The 20292-nt window shown below is 39.5% G+C and overlaps 1 protein-coding gene across 2 annotated transcripts in view; it reads right to left on the reverse strand.

Annotated features, from left to right (window-relative positions):
- Positions 1–20292, reverse strand: part of LOC121282576 (zinc finger protein 76-like) — a 59755-nt gene that overhangs the window by 2780 nt on the left and 36683 nt on the right. Inside the window, exons 7-14 of one of the 2 annotated variants that reach the window (XM_041196321.1) lie at positions 19880–19996; positions 13440–13515; positions 11373–11498; positions 7846–8025; positions 6305–6541; positions 4362–4513; positions 2872–3036; positions 1800–1934 (exon numbers count right to left, since the gene is read on the reverse strand). In XM_041196321.1, the coding sequence (XP_041052255.1) occupies positions 1800–1934; positions 2872–3036; positions 4362–4513; positions 6305–6541; positions 7846–8025; positions 11373–11498; positions 13440–13515; positions 19880–19996 (1188 nt within the window). The remainder of the gene's footprint in view (positions 1–1799; positions 1935–2871; positions 3037–4361; positions 4514–6304; positions 6542–7845; positions 8026–11372; positions 11499–13439; positions 13516–19879; positions 19997–20292) is intronic. The other variant, XM_041196322.1, reaches the window with a different exon arrangement.

Raw genomic sequence — 20292 nt, forward strand, 5'->3', positions numbered from 1 at the left:
TGAACTTTCTCTGGACTGCATCCAATGCCAGTATATCTTTCCTTAGATAAGGGGACCAAAACTGTTCAGTTATGCAAGGCAATATTACTAGGAATGAAAGTGGAATGCTGTGTCAAAATAGTATCATTGAAAAAAGGACTGTATACATCTCAGAACTAAAGATAACGCTAATAGTCAACATTATTTTAGAGGGAAAGTATGCCCTGCACCAGCTTGTGGTAATTATTGCTTTCGTTAATATGGAATCAACCAGGGGCATTGTGAATTTGCTTGTGCACACAGCAATCAGTAAAGTCTGTGTAGGTATAGGTAAGCAGAAGGTAGTTCACCAGGGACAGCTAAGAATTTCTCTAATTTAATCTTTAATTAGCAATGAATTACAACTGAGACAGCTCAAAAAGGTAATGGAGACTTCTCCAATTAATGGTTACCACATATAATTAGGACAGCTTTCATGGGATTAAGGAACATATTGGTCCCATCGAGTGGTTCTTTCACATAAATTGAGAGATGGATATCAATGGGGATTGCATTAAACCTCTATTTACCCTAGTTGGAATGAATACTTTGGTTGATGAATAGTAAGCTACTGCTCAAATATTTCCATTTTCATTGTTTTAATATAATAATCTAACTTCTTTGGAGTCGAAGGATTTCGTTTCATTTTTCCACTTTTATGCAAAAAATGCCAAGTTTAACTCCAGAGTTAAGTAATGACCTGGCTTTGCACAGCTTCATGCTCCTTTGACTTGGAGTATGCCTCCAGTGCAATGACAACCAGAGGGTTTAGGAAAGGCCTACAGAGCACTTCACAAACAAATCTAATTTAATTTAAATGTGCTGAGTATGTTGATGCTCTCACATAGTCAGCATAATTAATTGGAGCAGAGCTTTCTGCATGATAGAGTCAAGTTTGCAACAGGTAGCACTGTACCGGTAGATATTGCAGCAACTAGTCCGAGATCAGGTGCCAAAATATATTGCAGCCTAAAAGCATCTTGGCGGAAAGCATCTGCTCAATTTAAGTTGTGACTACTAGTTAGGTCTCAATTTTAGTGACATTACTATTTTATCAGTACATTTCTAACATTAGTTCTCTCTTTTCCCACTCGCTGAATCATTGCCACAGGAAACTAATGGTGCAATGCTATTAATGAGATGACCCCCAAAAATCTGACTTATTGCCACTAACATCATGAATAGAATCAGACTCCCAAACCTTAATCTTAGTCAACGCTAAGTACACTAACAAATTTAAGAGATGAGAATAGTTTTTTCTTAAAATTTTCTGTTGTGTAGCAGCAGCAAAAAGAGTAAGCATTTATCAACTGTCATCCAACAGCTCATGGTAAAGTGATCAAATTCTCATGTTAATATTACCATAAATTATGTTCCATGTAGTAGTTTGATTTATTCTGTTAATCAAATTATATTAACTCAGCAGAAGACGATGACCCCAGTCCTGCTGTAACCAAGAAGAGGTCCTCCGTGAAATGTTAAATTGAGGTTTAATTGTTTTGTGGTTCAAATTTCCTCAGGGTTCAAGGAAGGATCCTTTCTTCAAGGTGTGAAAAGCTAGATTAAGCTGAGAATGAATCCTGCTGACTCAAGTATACCTTTTATTCATCTCCATGAGGAGATGCTCTGGCAGTGCTAATCATACATTGCCTCCAAAGAATGGATTAATTGGATGAAACAGTCTTCAATCTCAGCGCTTATTGTGTCTTCGCATTTTTTTTTTAATATGGTATTGCAGCCTTAGGTATGGGAACATATTCAGCCTGAAACATCATACCCACCTGTACTGCTATCTGTGTGCCGTTAGCAGTTGCTACTAATGCAACTTGCTGATGGTGTTGTACCACTTCAGCTGCATGTAGAGCTGCTAAAGCAGAGTCCCCAGTTACCATCCCGTCTGATGTCACTATAGCAACCTGGCAAAATAAGGTTCACAAATGAAGGTAAGTAAAACCTGCCCAATGTATAAACTTCAGAAATCTATTTGTTTCCTTACATTTTGTGGAAACTGCTTGTACAATTTGTGAATATAAACTCTAAAATTCTATTACAAATATGCTGCTCACATGTACAAAAAGATAATATTTGATTGATTGACAGGTTCCAGGCTGTGCGCATCTCCATAAAGACTATCAGTGCTACCAACAGCTGTATTTGAGTAGTGCAAGAGAGGCACCACTTCAATTCAGCTACTACTTCCCAATCTTCGAAGTTGACATAATTAAGACTCACCTGCTAAAGGCAGAGTCAAGAGTGTACATCAGAATGACTGACTTCTGTTTTTGTTTGTTGCAAAATAAAACTCCTAATGCATTGCCTTAACATTGTGGTCCTTCCATTTTGTATTCAATTCCAGGCACCCCGTAATCTCTGGGTAAAACTGCCAATTTACCACTGAACTGGGGTCACTTTTGTGCTGTGAACCAAAGAGTGGGTTGAAGTATCCTGGATTTACAGGTAAAATCCTTACAACTGGCAGAGTGTAGTCTTTCATCTCAACAACCTGAGGTCATTTCAAACCCAATTTGCTGAGGTGAATGGGCAGCCAATCTACCAATTCCTTAATTCTTTGCAATTTTTACATACTGAACATCAAATAAGTAATCACGCTTTTTTGTAAATGTTTAGCAATTGTTAATTTTGATACTGGAATGTTAAGCTTTTACTAAGATTCATGTTAGTGACTTTCATTCTTTTCATACTGCTTTCCATAAACATTTGTAATGCTTAGTGTTGTTTTCCTTTAAAGATAAAACTTATCAGCAGGATCAATTAATTGCAATACATATTTTCAGCATTTCTGATTATGTACATTCTCAATTAATGATAATAATGATGCAAGTCATGACATACCTGCTGTGCTTCTGTACCATCTGCTGTCACCATGGTAACTGTATGAGCACCTGGCGATCCTGTGAGGTCACCCTCATGTGTGGGTACAGCAATTGTAGTACCATCCTGAGTTACCATGGTGATAGCTGTTCCCAGAGCCTGCAAGTCTTCATGCGATAGACTAACCTGTAATTAACGTTATTCTTTTAGAAAAATTTAGAAATGATTACCATTAAATAATAAACATTTCAAACTCACAAAAATGCTTCTATGCTGGGTCTACCGAGTATTGTAAATGGTTAATCAGTGGATATTCTGTTATCAGATTGTGTGAAAAAAGAGTTTAACTTCAGTGGCACAATACAAGGGTCCATTTCTCACCTCACCAAAAAATGCATTTTTAAGTCCATTCACCCAGCATTTCAATAATGATATTATAACCCTAATTCACTATGCATGGTTTTACTATTAATAGTATTGAGCATCTTTAGGGAAAAAAGACTTGAAAAATTTGCATTTGTATAGCACCTTTCACAACCATCAGATGTCTCAAAGTATTTTACAGCCAATGAAGTATTTTTGCAGTATTGTAATGTAGGAAATGCAGCAGCCAATTTGCAAATAGCAAGCTCCCATAACAGCAATGTGATAATTACAAGGAAATCTATTTTTGTGATTATGATTGAGGGTGAATATTAGCCAGGATATTGGAGAGAACTTTCCCTGCTCTTCTTCAAAATAGTGCAACAGGAACTTTTAAGTTAATCTGAGGGAGCAGATGGGGCCTCAGTCTATCTCTCCCTAAGGATGGCACCTCTGACACTGCAGCACTCCACCTGTACTGTACTGGAGTGTCAACTTGACTTTGTGTTCATGTCCTGGAGTAGCACTTGAACCTACAACCTTCTCACTCAGAGGTGACAGTGCTACCAACTGGGTCACAACTCCAAAATTTTTGAAAGAATAAACAACCTTATTTTTCTCCTTAGATGTCTTAATGGATTAAGTGTGTTACTGAGCTAAACAGAACAGGTCTCTGAGTCTGTGCTGAGTTAATGCTATCAGTTGGAGATACTGCTGGGGATACAATTGGTCTCAATCAGCTGGATTAAGGAGCAATACATTAGCCAGATGTTCTGCTCTTGGTTGTTATTAAAAGATACTCGCTGGAAAATGCAAGAATGATGGTATCATAGAGCACTCAGATTTGGCTGTTCTGTGCTCTATGATCAAATAGCCTGTCAATGCTAACCTGCTAACCACTAGAGCTCACAGATGATGGATGGCTACTTCAGCAAGATATCAGAGGACAGGCAGCACTACTGGAAACATAGCCGCCACCCCACAAAATGGGCAAAACTTTAAGGAAAGCTGGGGGACAAAGTCTGTAAAAATCTTTAAAAGGCTGTTTATGTTCTTGTACTCATTTTTCATCCTGAATTTAATCACACTGAATTGATATTAAGAAAATAAATCACCACATAGTTGAACCACCCAGGTTTTATTCATACCTGCTGAGTACCATCCTGTGATATAAGGGCTACCTGTGATCCCAGCCCATCTTGGGTTACCATGGTAACCTGAGTAGGAATTCCACCATCACCTTCAACCCCAGAGAGGTACGTGATGCGCGGCCTTTTCAATGCAGGTTCAATAACCGTCGCTAAGAATGAAATATATGGGATTAAAGAGACGGAGTTAAACACAAATTGGAAAATAAAAGCGCATGTTAAGCACATACATTCATAAAATGGAAAGCTGCAGTTAGAATTGGTAAGTATGAGATGGCAATTTTGATTTTTCACTCCGGATTCGACCATATAATCTCAGTGCATTGTTTCCACTCTCAACAATTTGATAGAGTTTAACCTAAATAGGTGCCTATGTTAACTTCCATCTATATGACATCTGTCTGGGTGGCGAAGCGGGTGACTGCATCAGAAGCCGAGGCTGTGGTCGGCACAGCTTGTTGGGCAAAAGGTATGAAATTATGAAGCAGCCGTAACACATTTATGTGTAGTTATTAAAATTTAAGGCTAATGGTTGAGATTCTTTTGTCTTTAGTTAGGGGCTCTCAATAGAGGGCTCTCAGTTTAGGTCTTTTAGGTCTATAATTAGTAGGTTATGTAACATTATCCTTACAGACCCACTTACTGGTACATTTCTTGCAGGACCCTGAGACTACTCACCATTTTAAGCGTACAGTCACATGCAATATACATAATACACATACTGGTGTTAATGTTATGTCAATTATACTGTTAAGATTAAGGATAAGTAGGTGAAGGGTATAGACTGATTCATTGTCTTTGAACACGTAAGAAAAGGGACTGCTGGGACACTGGGTGGTTTGGTAGGTAGGAGGCAGGAATCTATAATGCTGCTTTCTATGAATAAAACTTCTATCAAGAAAAGGAGCTGTATGTATTTTCATACTTAATATAGCTTGGATCCATTTGACAACTGGTAGGTCTCCTTTTGCATTGCTTTTATTGAATCCTCTCCTTGTCTGATCTTTGGGAATTGCTCATCCTGTTGCCATAACTTTGAGTCACTGTCTCTTTTTGCCCTCCATATATTGCCTTTTGTCTTACATATCTCACTTTCCCACAATGTTCTGAATCTCCCCTGATTACTATAACTCTATCAGTAATTTACTCACTCATTGTTGATACAGTTACCTCTCTGTGCTCTCCTGATCACTGCAATATGCATACAAAATGCTGTCCATCGAACCTGTCCCAAACAGTAAATCATGCCACAAAGCACCAAGTCCCACCAGCAGCCAAGAAACCTCTTGGAGTGGCAAAAAAGGATTTCAAAACACTCAAGCCAATTCAGAAAAGAAAATCCGGGAAAACCCTCTAACTCCATAGGGTGAACAAAATGAGTTCAGGAGGCCTCAGTGGCCATGAGGTGTATACTCAACATGCCATCTTCCTTTATATGAAGTGATATAGCAACAGCAGAGAAACTGTCCAGCTGCTTTTTGAACTGTTGCAGGAAATCTACACTCAGTATACAAACAAGTAATGTATTCCAATGTATGTCAAAAAACCTTCTGCATAAAGAAAACCCTTCTAACATTTAACCTATTTACACACGTGCATAACTTTTGAGTCTGATCATTCGTTTTCCCCATCATGTTGCGTTCAAAGAAGCTGCCATGGTCTAGTTCCTTCAATACTTCACTTGAGAACAGTGGGTGTTATATGATGGGCAAGGTGCAGCACTTTGAACATTGAAAATCCTTTTACAGAGCCAACCATAGGAGTCACCGGTAACTACAAAAACTGTAGTACTTTTATTGCCCACAAGAGCAAGGCTGAGGTCTTGCCAGTGTTTTTCCAATTGTTTAAATGCTCCATCATTAGAGCTAATAAGTCACTTCATGGGAAGATTTCTTAAATCATAAAAACACTGAGACGTTATTGACTGTAGTTAGGGTAATTACCTTGCTGGTGTTGTTGCTGTTCGAACAAAGCCTGTTCACTTTCCTCTGTTGCTTCCATGTCACCATGTGCGGTGCGTTTATGTGTAGCTAATGTGGAAGTCTGCCGATATGTCTTTCCACAGTGGTTGCAGTTATATGGCTTGGAATGTGTGTGGACCACATGGTGCTTATACAGGCTGGAGTATTCTGTGAAACGTTTTCCGCAGCCTGGTACTGTACAAACGTAGGGCTTCTCTCCTGAGGGTGAATAAAGTCAATCAGGCAAGATCTGACCTTTCCAACCAGAATTAGCATATTTTATTTGTTACAGGTTGTACTGTGTAAAATTACTTGGGCTCACTGAAGGTGAAGAATGAAAACAAATGGCAGAGCTCAGCCCTAATTTTGGAGAACAATGTTTCATGTTCAATTCCAATCTCCTATAATCTAGACTCACCTTCAGTTTTCTGTCCTCCTCTCCTGGAGATCCCGAATGTTGTTGGGTTGTGCTTCCACAGGTGCTTGGAGCTGAAATATGAGCACCTTACCCCTTCTAGCATGAATTTCTGAATAGCAGTCAGAAGGTGGAACACTGGCTGGTTCTCCCAAACTGTCCTAACCAGCCTCCAATTGCTGACCCAGTTTGTGCCTCTGAGATCAGCTAACTCAGCACATAGCAGGAACTGAACCCAGGATCTTCTGCACTGTAAAACCTGATGCTCCCCCAGATGAGTATTCTAATACTTTGTGCATTGAATGCCTTTATCAACTAACACATGCAAACAATTTATGTCTGATTCTAAAGCAGAATCAGAATGGAGACATCAGACTAGTCTCAACTGGCAAAAAATTTAAGGTATTTGTTCAAAACAGCTATTTGCTCGAAACTGGAATGTTGTGATAAAAGGAGCTTCAGATGGGTTCAAAGCAATTCAATTTCATTAAAATGTAATCATATTTTAAAACAGTATCAACTAACATAAATGTTCTACAGTATGTCCATGTTTTTATCAAATCAGCTACCACCTAAATCCAATAAAGGTTGAATTACACAATCAAAAGCTGTTCAATAACACTCTTTGTTGTTATGTCAACATGGCCAAGGGCACAATGATTAGCCTGGTGGAAATATCATTAATGTGTAGATACTGCATTCCTTAAATTCTTTGTTAAATATCAGGTTTGCAAAGTTATGTAGAATTGAAATAAAAATGCTCAGCATTTTCATTTGACACAAGCACGGATGCAAACATGCCACAAAAGCTTCCACAATGCAGTGAAATTACACGGTGCAACATATATTGGTATGGTAATGAAATTCCTGTGTCTTGTTCTAGAAAATATGCTGAACCATTAAATGGCAAAGGAATTTCATACAAAATACCATTAATGCAATTGTGCCTTGTTGCACATTGTAATTTCACCTCATAGTGTAACAGTTTAGTAATAAATACAATCCCATGGGAACCTATAAATATCAAATTAATTTGCTACATGCTCCATTAGCATGGATGTATAAATTACTTTAGCTTGAGTGCTTTGTGTTCAATGCTGCAATTTACCTGTATGAATTCTCATATGGTTCTTGTAGTTAGTAGCACTAGCAAACCCTCGACCACAGCCCGGTTCACAGCAGATATATGGCCTCTCTCCGGTATGCGTTCTAATGTGAACTTTACGGATATTGGAAGTGGTAAAAGATCGGCCACAGCCCTCAAATGGACACTTAAATGGTCGCTCACCTGTAGAAAAGCAGAGACAATGTAATTGGGGGAAAAACTTAAACCTAATTTTTTTACGTTACTGCCAAACTGTGTTTGCAACAGCCATTTCAGAGATTTACTCAGGGCACCCCAAGGCTCAGTGAGTAAATGTACAGTATGCTGTGGTACAGAATCATACAAGGTCCCAGATTTGATTTCTGACTTAGTTGATTTTAGCTGGGACAGTAAAGGGGATACCTGCAGTTGGCTTCAATGACTGAAGAATAGGAATGCCGAATATCAAGCAAGGCTTTCAACTCTTGATTACCATGCAGTGTGACTTTTGATAGTGAGTGCACATTTGTAGAATTAGGCAAGTGAGTGACTTTGCTTGGCTGTGATCCCCAACTCCCTCTATTACAGCCAATCTGCAAATCTCCAGATTCACATATAAAAAAATGACTGCTTTGAAAACGCATATTAAAGCTATTGGAGCTTGGATAACCATAATTTAGCATGAGTCAGAAAGAGAAGTGGAAGTAAAGCTAACTTAAAAACAGGTTAAATTAATTTCTAACTAAATTGTGACTAGATAAATGCGATTCTGTGAAATGGCTTCTTGTCCTTATCTTCTCATTCTTTCCCAACAGTTTACAATTCCTGACCAAGCATATTGCAGAATAATCAAATATGTAATTACAACCCCAATGATTTCCCTTGTAGTGAGTCCATTCATTGCCACTATAAGGAGATGCTGGGTAGAAGCTGGATTCTTCCCCTTGAAGGTGGGATGAAGAAAGGACCAGTCACTAGTAGTTGTTTTAATGAATATCTAAGTGACATAGCCACAGGCTGCCTTCCTGCTGCAGTCAATGTTTAAATCCAGTTTATGACTTCCCAGGGACAACTTAACATACAAATTAGGAGCAGGAGTAGGTTACTCAGCCCCAGGAGCCTGCTCCACCATTCAATAAGATCATGACTGATCTGATTGTAACCTTAACTCCACATTCCCATCTTCCCCCGATAACCTAGAAATGCTTCTTTTTTATTCTTCCTGCCAAAATGGACAATTTCATATTTGCCCACATTACACACCATTTGCCAGATCTTTGTCCACTCACTTAACCTATCTATATCTCTTAGTAGCCTCATGTCCCCTTCACAACTTGCTTTCCTAGCTATCTTTGTGTCACCAGCAAATTTAGTAACCCTATCTTCAGTCCCTTCTTCCAAGTCATTTATATAAATTGTAAAAAGTTGAGTGGCACACCGCTCGTTACATCTTGCCAATCAGAAAATGACCTATTTATGCCTACTTTGTTTCCTGTTAGCTAGCCAATCTTCTCTCCATGCCAATAGGTTACCCTCTTCACCATGAGCTTTTATTTTCTGCAATAACCTTTGATGTGGCACCTTATCAATGCTTTCTGGAAATCTAAGTATGGTACATCCACCAGTTCCCCTTTATCCATAGCTCATGTTACTTCTTCAAACAACTCCAATAAATTGGTCAAACATGGTTTCCCTTTCACAAAACCATGTTGACTCTGCATGATTACCTTGAAATTATCTAAGTGCCCTGTTATAACATCTTTAATAATAGCTTCTAACATGTTCCCTATGACAGATGTAAAGCTAACTGGCCTGTAGTTTCCTGCTTTCTGTCTTCCTCCCTTTTTGAGTAAAGAAGTTACATTTACTATTTTCTAACCTAATGGAACCTTCCCCGAACCTAGGGAATTTTGGAAAATTAAAACCAATGTATCAACTATCTCATTAGCCACTTCTTTTAAGACCCTAGGATGAAGTTCATCGGGACTCAGGGACTCTTCAGCCTGCTGCAGCGCCAACAATTTGCTCTGTACCACTTCCCTGGTGATTGTAATTTTCTGCAGTTCCTCCCTCCCTTCCACTTCCTGATTTACAGCTATTTCTAGGATGTTACTTGAATCCTCTAAAATAAAGCGAAGACGTTCTATTTATAAAACATCTTTCAAAATGTCAAGTAGTTCCAAAGTGATTTGCAACCAATAATGTACTTTTGAAGTATAGCCACCATTGTAACGCAAGCAAAATGAGGAAAAGTGGGCAAATATATCTGCAGAATTTCTAACTCAAGCTAAATCCTAATGCAGGTAAATAATATGCCTCAAGTATTTATATTTTCAATGGTCAGCACACAGTATTAATTCCCTTCCCCCTACCCCATGCCCACCAGGGCCATCTGCCACTAGCTTGTCTTGCTTGCTACCCTTAATGTCCCCATTAGCACATTCCTTAGATAATATCACCACCATCAACACCCCTTTGACAATGACATCTTTGGCAATCTCTTCTTTGTCTTCAGCTATCACTGGCCCTCTATCGAGCTCTACCTGTCCCACCCCCATCTACCAGCTTATATTTCACCCCATTTCTATTTCCTTAGTTCTGATAAAGAGTCATACAGACTCGAAACATCTATTGTGTTCCTCTCCGCAGATGCTATCAGACCTGCTGAGTTTTTCCAGGTAGTTTTGTTTTTGTTCTAGATTTCCAGCATCCGCAGTATTTTGCTTTTATACAGTATTAATTGTTTTCAATAAACTTAGAGCACATTTCAGAACTGCAATTGTTTTTGAATGGAATATTGCTTTTGTTAGTCCTGTGTGTTATTCTGGTTTATATTGAATGGTTGGATAAATAATTGAAGGAGCTGCAGTACAAGGATTTACAAATCAGTTACATTTCATCTGAAGTTTATACAAATATACAAAATCCCTTGGCAAACCATCAGGATCCAACTCCAAATAATAATGTCAAACAAATCATTTGCACCATCTTAATTAATACCAGTAAGAAATGTGGACATTATTAACTTTGGGCACTTGGCCAACATCTCGAGACAGTTTGCTCCAGAAGTTGTGTGCTGATCTGTGTTTAAACAAAGAACAAAACTGCAGTATAGTATCAAAACCGTTTCTTTCTTGCTAAAAGCATCTTTTTAATTCTTAGCATGTCATATCCCACAAAAATATCTCCCATCTTTCCTCTCCGGAAGGTGATTCTTGATAGAGTGGTATAGTTCACTAATTAGTTATTCTTTATGCAATGAGTGTTGTCAGATATTCAGGTGTAGGGACCTCACCATCAAACCGGAGCCTGATCTCACCTGGTATCCACACTTAGAGACTTTTCGTCATGAAACCACTAAGGAAGTGATCAGGAGTGAGCCACAGCCAGCGTAAGCACAGTGAGACCAAACGGAAAAAATAATTTTTGGCAAATTGAACTTTCTAATCTAATACAAGCCAAAACTATAAATACAAATAGAAAAGTGAATCACATTATAATTACATTAAAGTCAAATAGCCTACATGGGTGCTTTAGAGCTATTATCCTACCTGTGTGCGTTCTAATATGTTTCTGCAAGTCTCCTGATGTTTTGAATGCTTTGCTACACGTGTCTTCAGGGCATTTGTATGGTTTTTCTCCCGTGTGTGTTCTGGTGTGACTTTTCAACCCATAACCTGGAATTGATCCAAAAAAACCACACTGAGTTTAAATTTCACTGAAATATTTATCTTATCTGAATTAAATTTAAATATCAGAAGATCTAGAAAGTATCACACAGACTGATCAATTGAATGGCACCACAGGTGGATTCATGGAGGTAAGAAAGAGGATAGAAGGAGGAAAAGGAACGCAAATGCAAGAATATATTTGAAAGAGAAATATAACAATGCAGAATGCAATGAAGGAAAGCAAGGTTATTTCATTCTGCTAAAGTTCCAGCAAGTTCAGGGTCATATACATTCACACAAAGCACTCATTAATTTATAATATAGTCTTTCAGGCACAATAAAGTCCCGCCATTTGTGACTTCCTTACTCACGAATTCACTTACCCGCATTTTTACTTTGTAGACAGTATCGCCCATCGCTTGAGCAATGCTCGCTTATCTGCAGTTTCTTCTCTCTCCTTTTCCCAGGGAGATGGCAGCCAGAGCTGCAATTTTAAATCTTCACTGATGTAATGCTCAGACTCCCCCACCTGCTCTACACAGGCATTGCACTACATTTTTGCTGTCGAGTCCAGTATTGCCCTCACCTGGCTGGAACAGGTCTAATTGAATCCAATTCAAAAACATGTTCCCCCTTTGCGATTTTGCCGTTAGTGAGATATTGCAGGAACGTAACCCCTGCGAATGGTGGGACTTCACTGCAGTCCAGTGACCTACCACAATAACACATCTGTCTAGAAATTCATCACAACTTATCTGTCTAGGTCAAGGTATTGGATGACAAAGGGAGGCAAGATACTGATAGGAAGGAAGGGAGACAAAAAGGAATCAGAACAAGTATAGGCCTTTTTTTCACATCCTGGTGACAGGTGAAGGAGACCTTTATATATTTTAGGAATGTTAAATAACTTAAGCCATGGATAAGAATGAATCTGTATGCTTAAAGGCATTGCGACAACTTAGAGTACACAGGCCATCATCCCGTTGAGATTAGGTAACTCAGCACAATCTAGTGATCAAACCTGTGATCCTCTTCATTAAATCGCTCAGCTGCTCGCTGGATAAACCCACTGAGGCACAAGGGCAGTCAAAACTATTATACTTGGAAATTAAGATTCACACCATATACTGTCCAACATATCTCTATCAACATTCTGGGGGTTACCACTGACAAGAAACTGAACCAGCCATATAAACATTGTGGCTACAAGAGCAAGTTAGAGGCTAAGAATCCCGCGGCAAGTATCTCACTTCCTGACTCCCCAAAGCCTGTCCATCATCTACAAAGCACATGTCAGGAGTGTGATGGAATATGTTCCACTTGCCTGGATGAGTGCAGCTCCAACAACACTCAAGAAGCTCGACACGATCCAGGACATAGCAGCCCATTTGATTGGCACCCCATTCAATCTTAAACATTCACTCCCTCCACCACTGACACATAGTCGCAGCAGTGTGGGCCATCTACAAGATGCACTGCAGCAACTCACCAAGGATTCTTCAACAGCACCTTCCAAACCCACGATTTTTATCAACTAGAAGGACAAGGGCAGCATATGCATGGAAACACAACTATCTGCAAGTTCCCCTCCAAGCCACTCACCAACCTGACTTGGAAATATATCATTGTTTCTTCACTGTTGCTGGGTTAAAATCCTGGAACTCCCTCCCTAAAAGTACTGTGGGTGTACCAACACCACGTGGATTGCAGCAGTTCAAGGAGGCAGCTCACCACCACCTTCTCAAGGGCAACTGAGGATGGGGAAAATGATGCTGGCCCAGCCAGCGATGCCCTTTTCCCATGAATGAATAAAACAAAATCATCATCAACATTATAAAATACAATCTACAACTGAACTAATCCATCACAATTTTGTCAGTGTATTTGTCCTACTTTTTTCTGGAATATGAACCCGGTTTTCTATATAGTAAATATCTCTGTCGTTACCTGTAGCAAATGCTTTTCCACAGCCCGGTTGTTCACATCGGTATGGTCGATCCCCTGTATGAGCCCGTTCATGAACCTGCAATGTGGCATAAAAAAGTGATTAAAATTCACCACTATTTCACCCATTTGTCACTATGTCAAAGAAAAACAAACTGTTAGTGTTACAGATTAGCAGTGTTTCTCTATGCTGATATCAAATGTTTTTCTTATCCGGTTGTATTTTTGTTATGGACCTTCTCTACTACACAGGGTCTAATAGGTTATAGCATACCAGTCACCATTTATGCTTATTATCTGAAGCCTGAATTTACATTACTGTGGTGAACTCAGGTCTGAGTGACTGTATTTCAATGGCTCTTCATTTTCTTGCCCCTTCTTCCAGAGGTGTTTCCTTCTTCCTAGGCTACAGTTGCAAGGGTGCTCATTACTCTCTAGTACCTTGCTTGGCCAACACTCGTGTGTAGAGCGTGACAGTAGGTGTCAGCTAGCTGAAGAGGGGCAGAGGGCATACACAACAGATTCCAATTATGTTCTCTCCCAACATTCACACATACACATTTCTATTACAGCTCACCAAGCAGATAGCTGGAGTGGAAACCCTGGCTGATGTTTGCCCTCTGCCCAATCCAGGGACACTGAGGCAAACGGTGGTGCCTACTTGCCACATTTGCTGAGAACAGAGAAGCAACACAGACTAGGGATGGGTCAAGGTTTACTCGCTTAAGCAATGGAGATATTGGATTGAGTTATTGTGTATCAGTTATAAATTATTACTGTTTTTCAGCATAATCCCTTCTTTGAGTGTTTCAATACTTCATTTGAAAGGTTTGTGTAATGTTAACCTGTAGTACTAGTGCTCTTCCCACTCAAATCAAAACATCAAGTTGAACAAAATTCACAGCAGAAATTGGAGGATGTATTTACAACAAATTCCCATTATGGGTGTGATAAAAGTGTGCAAGATTTTGTCCAAGGTTTTTTTTTCTACCAGCTTTCTGAACATGAAATAGTCGAGCCACACTAAAGATAGTTCTTGCTTTCATTTAAAAGCCATCTGATTGACCGTAGAGAAAAAATAGCTCCAGAATTCTCTCCTGGGAACAATATATTTTTAATATATGGATTGAAATGTCATAATGGATACCACCAGAAACAGCCATGAAGCAAGCTGCTTTGAACTAGGTGTCACTAGAACATATCAATAGCCTAAATGTAGATGGCCTCTAATAAAATTCTTATCAAATTGCACAGGCCAACATCTTTGAGCTGATTCTGTGGGTATTGTAAGGCAACACTTTTGAACCTGACACTGGCTTTCAAAGTCACAAATTAACAGATATAACAGAACTTGTACATGTCATATGTCTCCGTGATGAGGCATTGAGACAAAACACAACTCATGAGGCTAAATGCCTAGGTAACAGTGTAAAAAATATTGAATGATTCCATTATCTCTCTCTCTCCCCCGAACTTACCCAAGGAAACTTTTAAAAGTCCTTCTCTGTCTGGTTTGTCCATTTAATCTTTCGTGAACTGGCGCCAAGCTGTTTGAACTGATTTCAATATCTAATTTTCACTGCTTACTTTAATAAATAACAAGTTGTGAATACGTTGGAGGGGTGGGTGGCTGGATAGTGGTGTGGTGCTGGTGGGGGATTGGTCTGGAGAGAGACAGCAAATTGGTTGCCTCCTTTTCTTGCTCCGCTCAATATTCTTTGCGGTTGGCTAACTTCATCCCTTTTATTTTCTTGGAAAAGGAATCTGGTGTTATCAACGTTAATCCTCTGAAATATGGTGAAAGTCCTGTGCATTATCCAGTAACAATAAAAAGCTTCACTATTTGGTTTTTAGGGTCTGAAGACAGGCCTGTGGAACAGAGACACAAAAACCACAAATTCTAGAATGATTTTAAATTGTAATTGTAGAGACTCCTTAACATGCTCAGGAAGTGGGCTTTGCTGGAAAGGCCAGCATTTATTGTCCATCCTTGGGTGGCCTGAGGTGGTGGTGGTAGACCTTCTTCTTGAACCATTGCAGTCCGTGTGGTGAAGCTGATCCCAATGTGCTGTTAGCACGGATTGTAATTACAAGATCCAATTTGTCCCCTGATGACATCCACAGGTAGCACAGGTTTCTGCTTTATAATCAGCAACCTTAATTGGTCTTTTTCCCCCATGAACACTAACATCAGCTGCAACAACTCAGGATTGTATGGGTTGAAATTAGTCAACTCTGTATACAAATAGAATCGGAGCTGTAGCCAACATTCTTCAACTGAACCAGAAGACTCTCCATTTCTGCACTTAGCGGTCAAGGAACCCATCAACTTAACTTATTCGATAGATGCCATATACCGTAAATCACAGCGTATAATTCAACTCGGCGTAGAAGACAATCCCATTTTTTCAGCTCCAAAAATCATGTTTTTGTATGTTTTTATTCGTTGTATAGGTTGACCCTCCTTTTCAGCCACACTACACAATACTCGCATTAGTAGTTGGCTCAATTTTTCTACCCACAAATGCATGTTTTACTTACCAGCACCTTATCATTGGGCACAAGGGATCTAGCAGACAATACACAGGATTTTAAGACATACCCACTCTTTGGGGTTCACTTTTATACTTGGCGTATAAGTTGACCCCCATTTTTGGAGAGATTTTTCAAAGCTTCAAAGGTTGATTTATACGCTGACATCTATGGCATATAAAAATCCACTCTAAAACTTGCTGAGAGATACTCCACATAAAATGCTGATGGGGGTTGGGATTGGGATTGAGTGTGGCTGGCTAAACAGTGCAGCACCAACTTCAGTAATGACAAGAACAGAGGAACACGAACATAGGGAGTTGCAGATTTTAACCACCCTTCATGTGAAGAAGTAAGGTAAAGCCTTTCCACATTAAAAGCTATCTTAATTTTGATACTGTAGCAGTATAATTTTTAAAAGAAAACTGGTCAATCCTTAACAATTTTAGGCAAAAATAAATTGATAAAATTTGTGCTTGGGCACACGTTACAGTACTCATTGCTTCCACTAGATGGTAACAATTACCTACTATGTACTCCAATGAAATCTCATAGCAGAACTCAAGCAGAATGCAGGATATCTGATTCAGCTACACACACACACAGTTATTCTAGTCCATTTGGGCTTATTTTCATATTCCCACCATCCTGCTTACGCTGAAGAATAGAGCAATAGGGAAATTAAAATTTGAAACAAAAGTTCCAGGCATTGGCTTCCAGAGGTCTTCCTGAGCTGAAATAGGCAGGACTTTTATTTAAATACTTAAATTGGGGTCTTGCACCCTGTTACCTCAGCTTTCCTGGAGCTGTGAGCAAGGGACGTTCCATGTATGCTGTGTTGGTGTTGAGCTGCCTAACCAGTTCTCCTTTAAAAGGACCCCTGACAGCCATAATAGAAACAACCCAAAGTTTTTATTTTGCCTTTTCACAGCTACCGCAGCTATAAAAATATTCTGGCCCATTAGAGTCCCTTCATGGCCCTTTCCCCAGGATTGCTTGACTCTCCACCACCCCCACCGTATCGTCCCATTTAATCACTCTTGTCCAACACCCTATCGCAGACCTGCCCTTTTGTTCTTTCTCCACTTCACTGCCTCCCACCCACCTTGTCCCCTGAATTGTACTTATTCATAAACTGTTATATTGTTAAGCTCTTCAAATTCTGATGAAAGCATGGAGTCAGGAATTCGAAGAAGAAGGCCACTAAAGGGCAAAGGCAGAAGTCCTGCCTCCGTTTCCATCACCGGCTATTTCAGCAGAGCAGGAAACGGGCAGGGCCGGGGACCCCCACACTGCTGTTTAGAAGTTGCTGCCATCATTCTGGAAGAGGCAGCCACATTTTGGAAGGTTTTTCTAAATCAATCCTGCAGAGTGGAAGCATGAACCAGGGTTGGAGGCAGGAAGAGTATAAAATGCGAGTAAAAATGGTGTTGCCTCCTTGACAGTTCATCATGAAATGCTGTAGCCTGAGTTATATCTGTGATTACTAATACGAGTGATGACTATGCTGTGACTGGAAAAGGTTACGTGATTGTCACATAATACAGTTGCCAGATTGTTACTTCTCACTTGACAGCTTGCCAGTTATCAAAGATTAGCATTGTATAAGTAGAAATGTCTTCAGATCCATTAGAATAGATTATCCATTGGATAAAGTCATATTCCACATTGTACAGTATTGAAAGTCTAGCCTAGTGTGTTATCCAGAGCTAACGGATTAAACTCTCCAATTGATGCCATTCATTCTTTACAAAACAACTCAGCCATCTGTTTGGCTGTTTTAAAGCTTTGACAGACGCATGAACTTTTGGCTGCCTTCAAGAGCACTAATGGATTCTGCACTGAAGATTTTATTTACACTGACAGATTTATGAACTTCTGAAGAGGATAATGGTTTTTTAAGTGCCTTTCAAGTGATGCTTGTTTATTTTGACAGGTTTATAAGCTCTTCAATGAATTCCAAATGTTGTTATAGGGCTTGAAAGTTCTGTTTATAAAGTGGATACTGGTGACTAGGTTAGAGGGATTTAGAGGTTGGGGGTGTGAAGGGCGTGAGGAGGCAAAAATGCATGAGAGGGTGAAAGGGTGAAGGAGTGAGGGGTTGTGAGTGAAGGGGCCTTTACACTGATCTTAAGAACTGGATTGACGTTTCTGTGAATGGGAGCAGGCCTTTTAACCTGGCAGCAGGCCTGACTCCAGGCTGTTCCCCCCTCCAGGAGATGAAAATCCTGCCTGCTAACACAGCCAGGATTGTGATTTCAGGAAAATTCCCAACTCCCGTTTTCCATCTCCATATGAAAATCCTGTTTGTCTCTCCACAGTATAGCTGACCTACTGAGTATTTCCAGCATTATCTGTTTTTGTCTCATTATCAGAGCTCCATGTAGCAGGGCAGGTTACAAGAGCATGGCCAAACAGGAATAGGTAGACATTTCTTTTCAAGCAAAGGGGAAAGAAAAGGAAAATAAACTTGGAAAAAGCTGAAGGGCACAAAGACAACAGAGGTAAGAAAATGTATGATTCAAAAGTGTGTGTAAGGATGAAATGGGGAAGAAATAGTGAAGAAATGAGGACACTGGAACACTCTTTAGGTCTCAGAAGTCTCAATGAGAGGTTGTCCTATTAGGAGGGCTTGAAAAAAACTACACATATAAAAGAGTTAGAAGTTCTATTACATTTGTTCATAAAACATGCACTTCTATGAACTAAACACTAGACTTTGAAGTATATAACTTCTAAACAGAGTTTACCCTATTTAGGCTTTAGTCTTTTATATTATTTTATTGCATTTTCAGTAAAAAGCAAGAAGATAACAGAATGATACACAAATAAACAATTATCATGTTAATGAGCTTGCTGCTGAAATCCTCATCCATGCCTTTGTTGACTATAGACTTGACTATTGCAGAATGCTGCTGGCAGGTCTCCATAAACATGTGGTTAGCCAAAACTCTTGTCAAGCCATTCAGTTCAAGGGCAATTAGGGATGAGCAACAAATGCTGGCCTAGCCAGCAACACCCACTTCCCATGAAAGAATAAATTTAAAAATTCCTAATGCGGCTCGGTGAAAAAACTTGCAAATTTACTCATGTGAAACGCTCTGGGCATTTTATTATGTTAAAGGTACTATATAAATACAAGTCGTTGAATTACTGAGCATATTAGTGAATCAAGGAACAAGCTAGTTCAGGCCATGGTATCAGAAGAGAGAGAGGAACATGACAACAGATGACCTTGCAATCAACCTATCATATAGCTGCATATTTATAGCAACTATATTTGAAGAGGTTAAATCCTACAAAAGGGCACTTATGTTTTAAATAAACAATTTCAAATTGCAGAAAGACAGCGGGGTATGCTAGGTGATTACAGTGATGTTTCATTGCAGAACATGTATTATTTTGCAGACTTAGTGAGCAGGATTGCTGCATAAGATTTTTTTTTAAAAGTTATTTTGTGCTCACTAAAGTGTGAGATATCAGTAGGGAATGGAATACTGTTTCTCCTTTTATTGCATCTATTGCACGTCAGCAATAGCAACGTTCCCTTTGCTTTGCTCAAAAATAAGCCTTGACACCAAACTCAGAATACTACTCTCTACTGCAGCAGTGTTGATACATCCAATTCTCACACCAGCCATTATTACAGTCCTTCTGAACAAAACTGCTAATTAGTGTCAGATAATGGGCAGTTCCATAGACAAGTGTCCAGCAGGAGCGAGTCACTTCATGTTGGATTGCATCAGTCAATGCTGGATTCATTCTGGTCCCAGAGGTTGAAGGACAGTGTACTGAGCCTATTATACTTTATTTTTCAAATTGAAACAACATACATGTAAGTTAAATAGGTGAAGGCTCAAGTGCCCAAAGCACCAAAATGAAACACAAATCATGTCAACGCAACTATTTACCTTTAAATGATGGGCAGTTGTATACAGTCGGCCACAGCCCTCGAACCCACAGCGAAATGCCTTTTCCCCTATCTGCTGCCCTTTAGCACTGACTCGCACTTCACCATCAATCACCAGCTGTATAAAAACAAGGAGGGGATAAAAATCTTTCAATGTTAATTAAAGCAATTTGCGTGGAATGGCACAACAGTGCATATCAGGTATGCCTCAGATAACATTCCTGCTTCACATAACATTCACTCTTCAGATTCAGCCAGATGGTAAACTTCTGATCTCAGGATAGCACTCAAGATGGGAAAACTCACCAGTGGAAAACAAAATGAAATGGAAATCTGCCCCCTGTGATTGAAACACACAGCCTGACAGCTATGCAGAGGTAGTTTAGGTTAAACTAGAAAATCTGACATTAAATA

The sequence above is a fragment of the Carcharodon carcharias genome, chromosome 9 (assembly GCF_017639515.1).
Source record: "Carcharodon carcharias isolate sCarCar2 chromosome 9, sCarCar2.pri, whole genome shotgun sequence".
Classification (NCBI taxonomy): Eukaryota; Metazoa; Chordata; class Chondrichthyes; order Lamniformes; family Lamnidae; genus Carcharodon; species Carcharodon carcharias.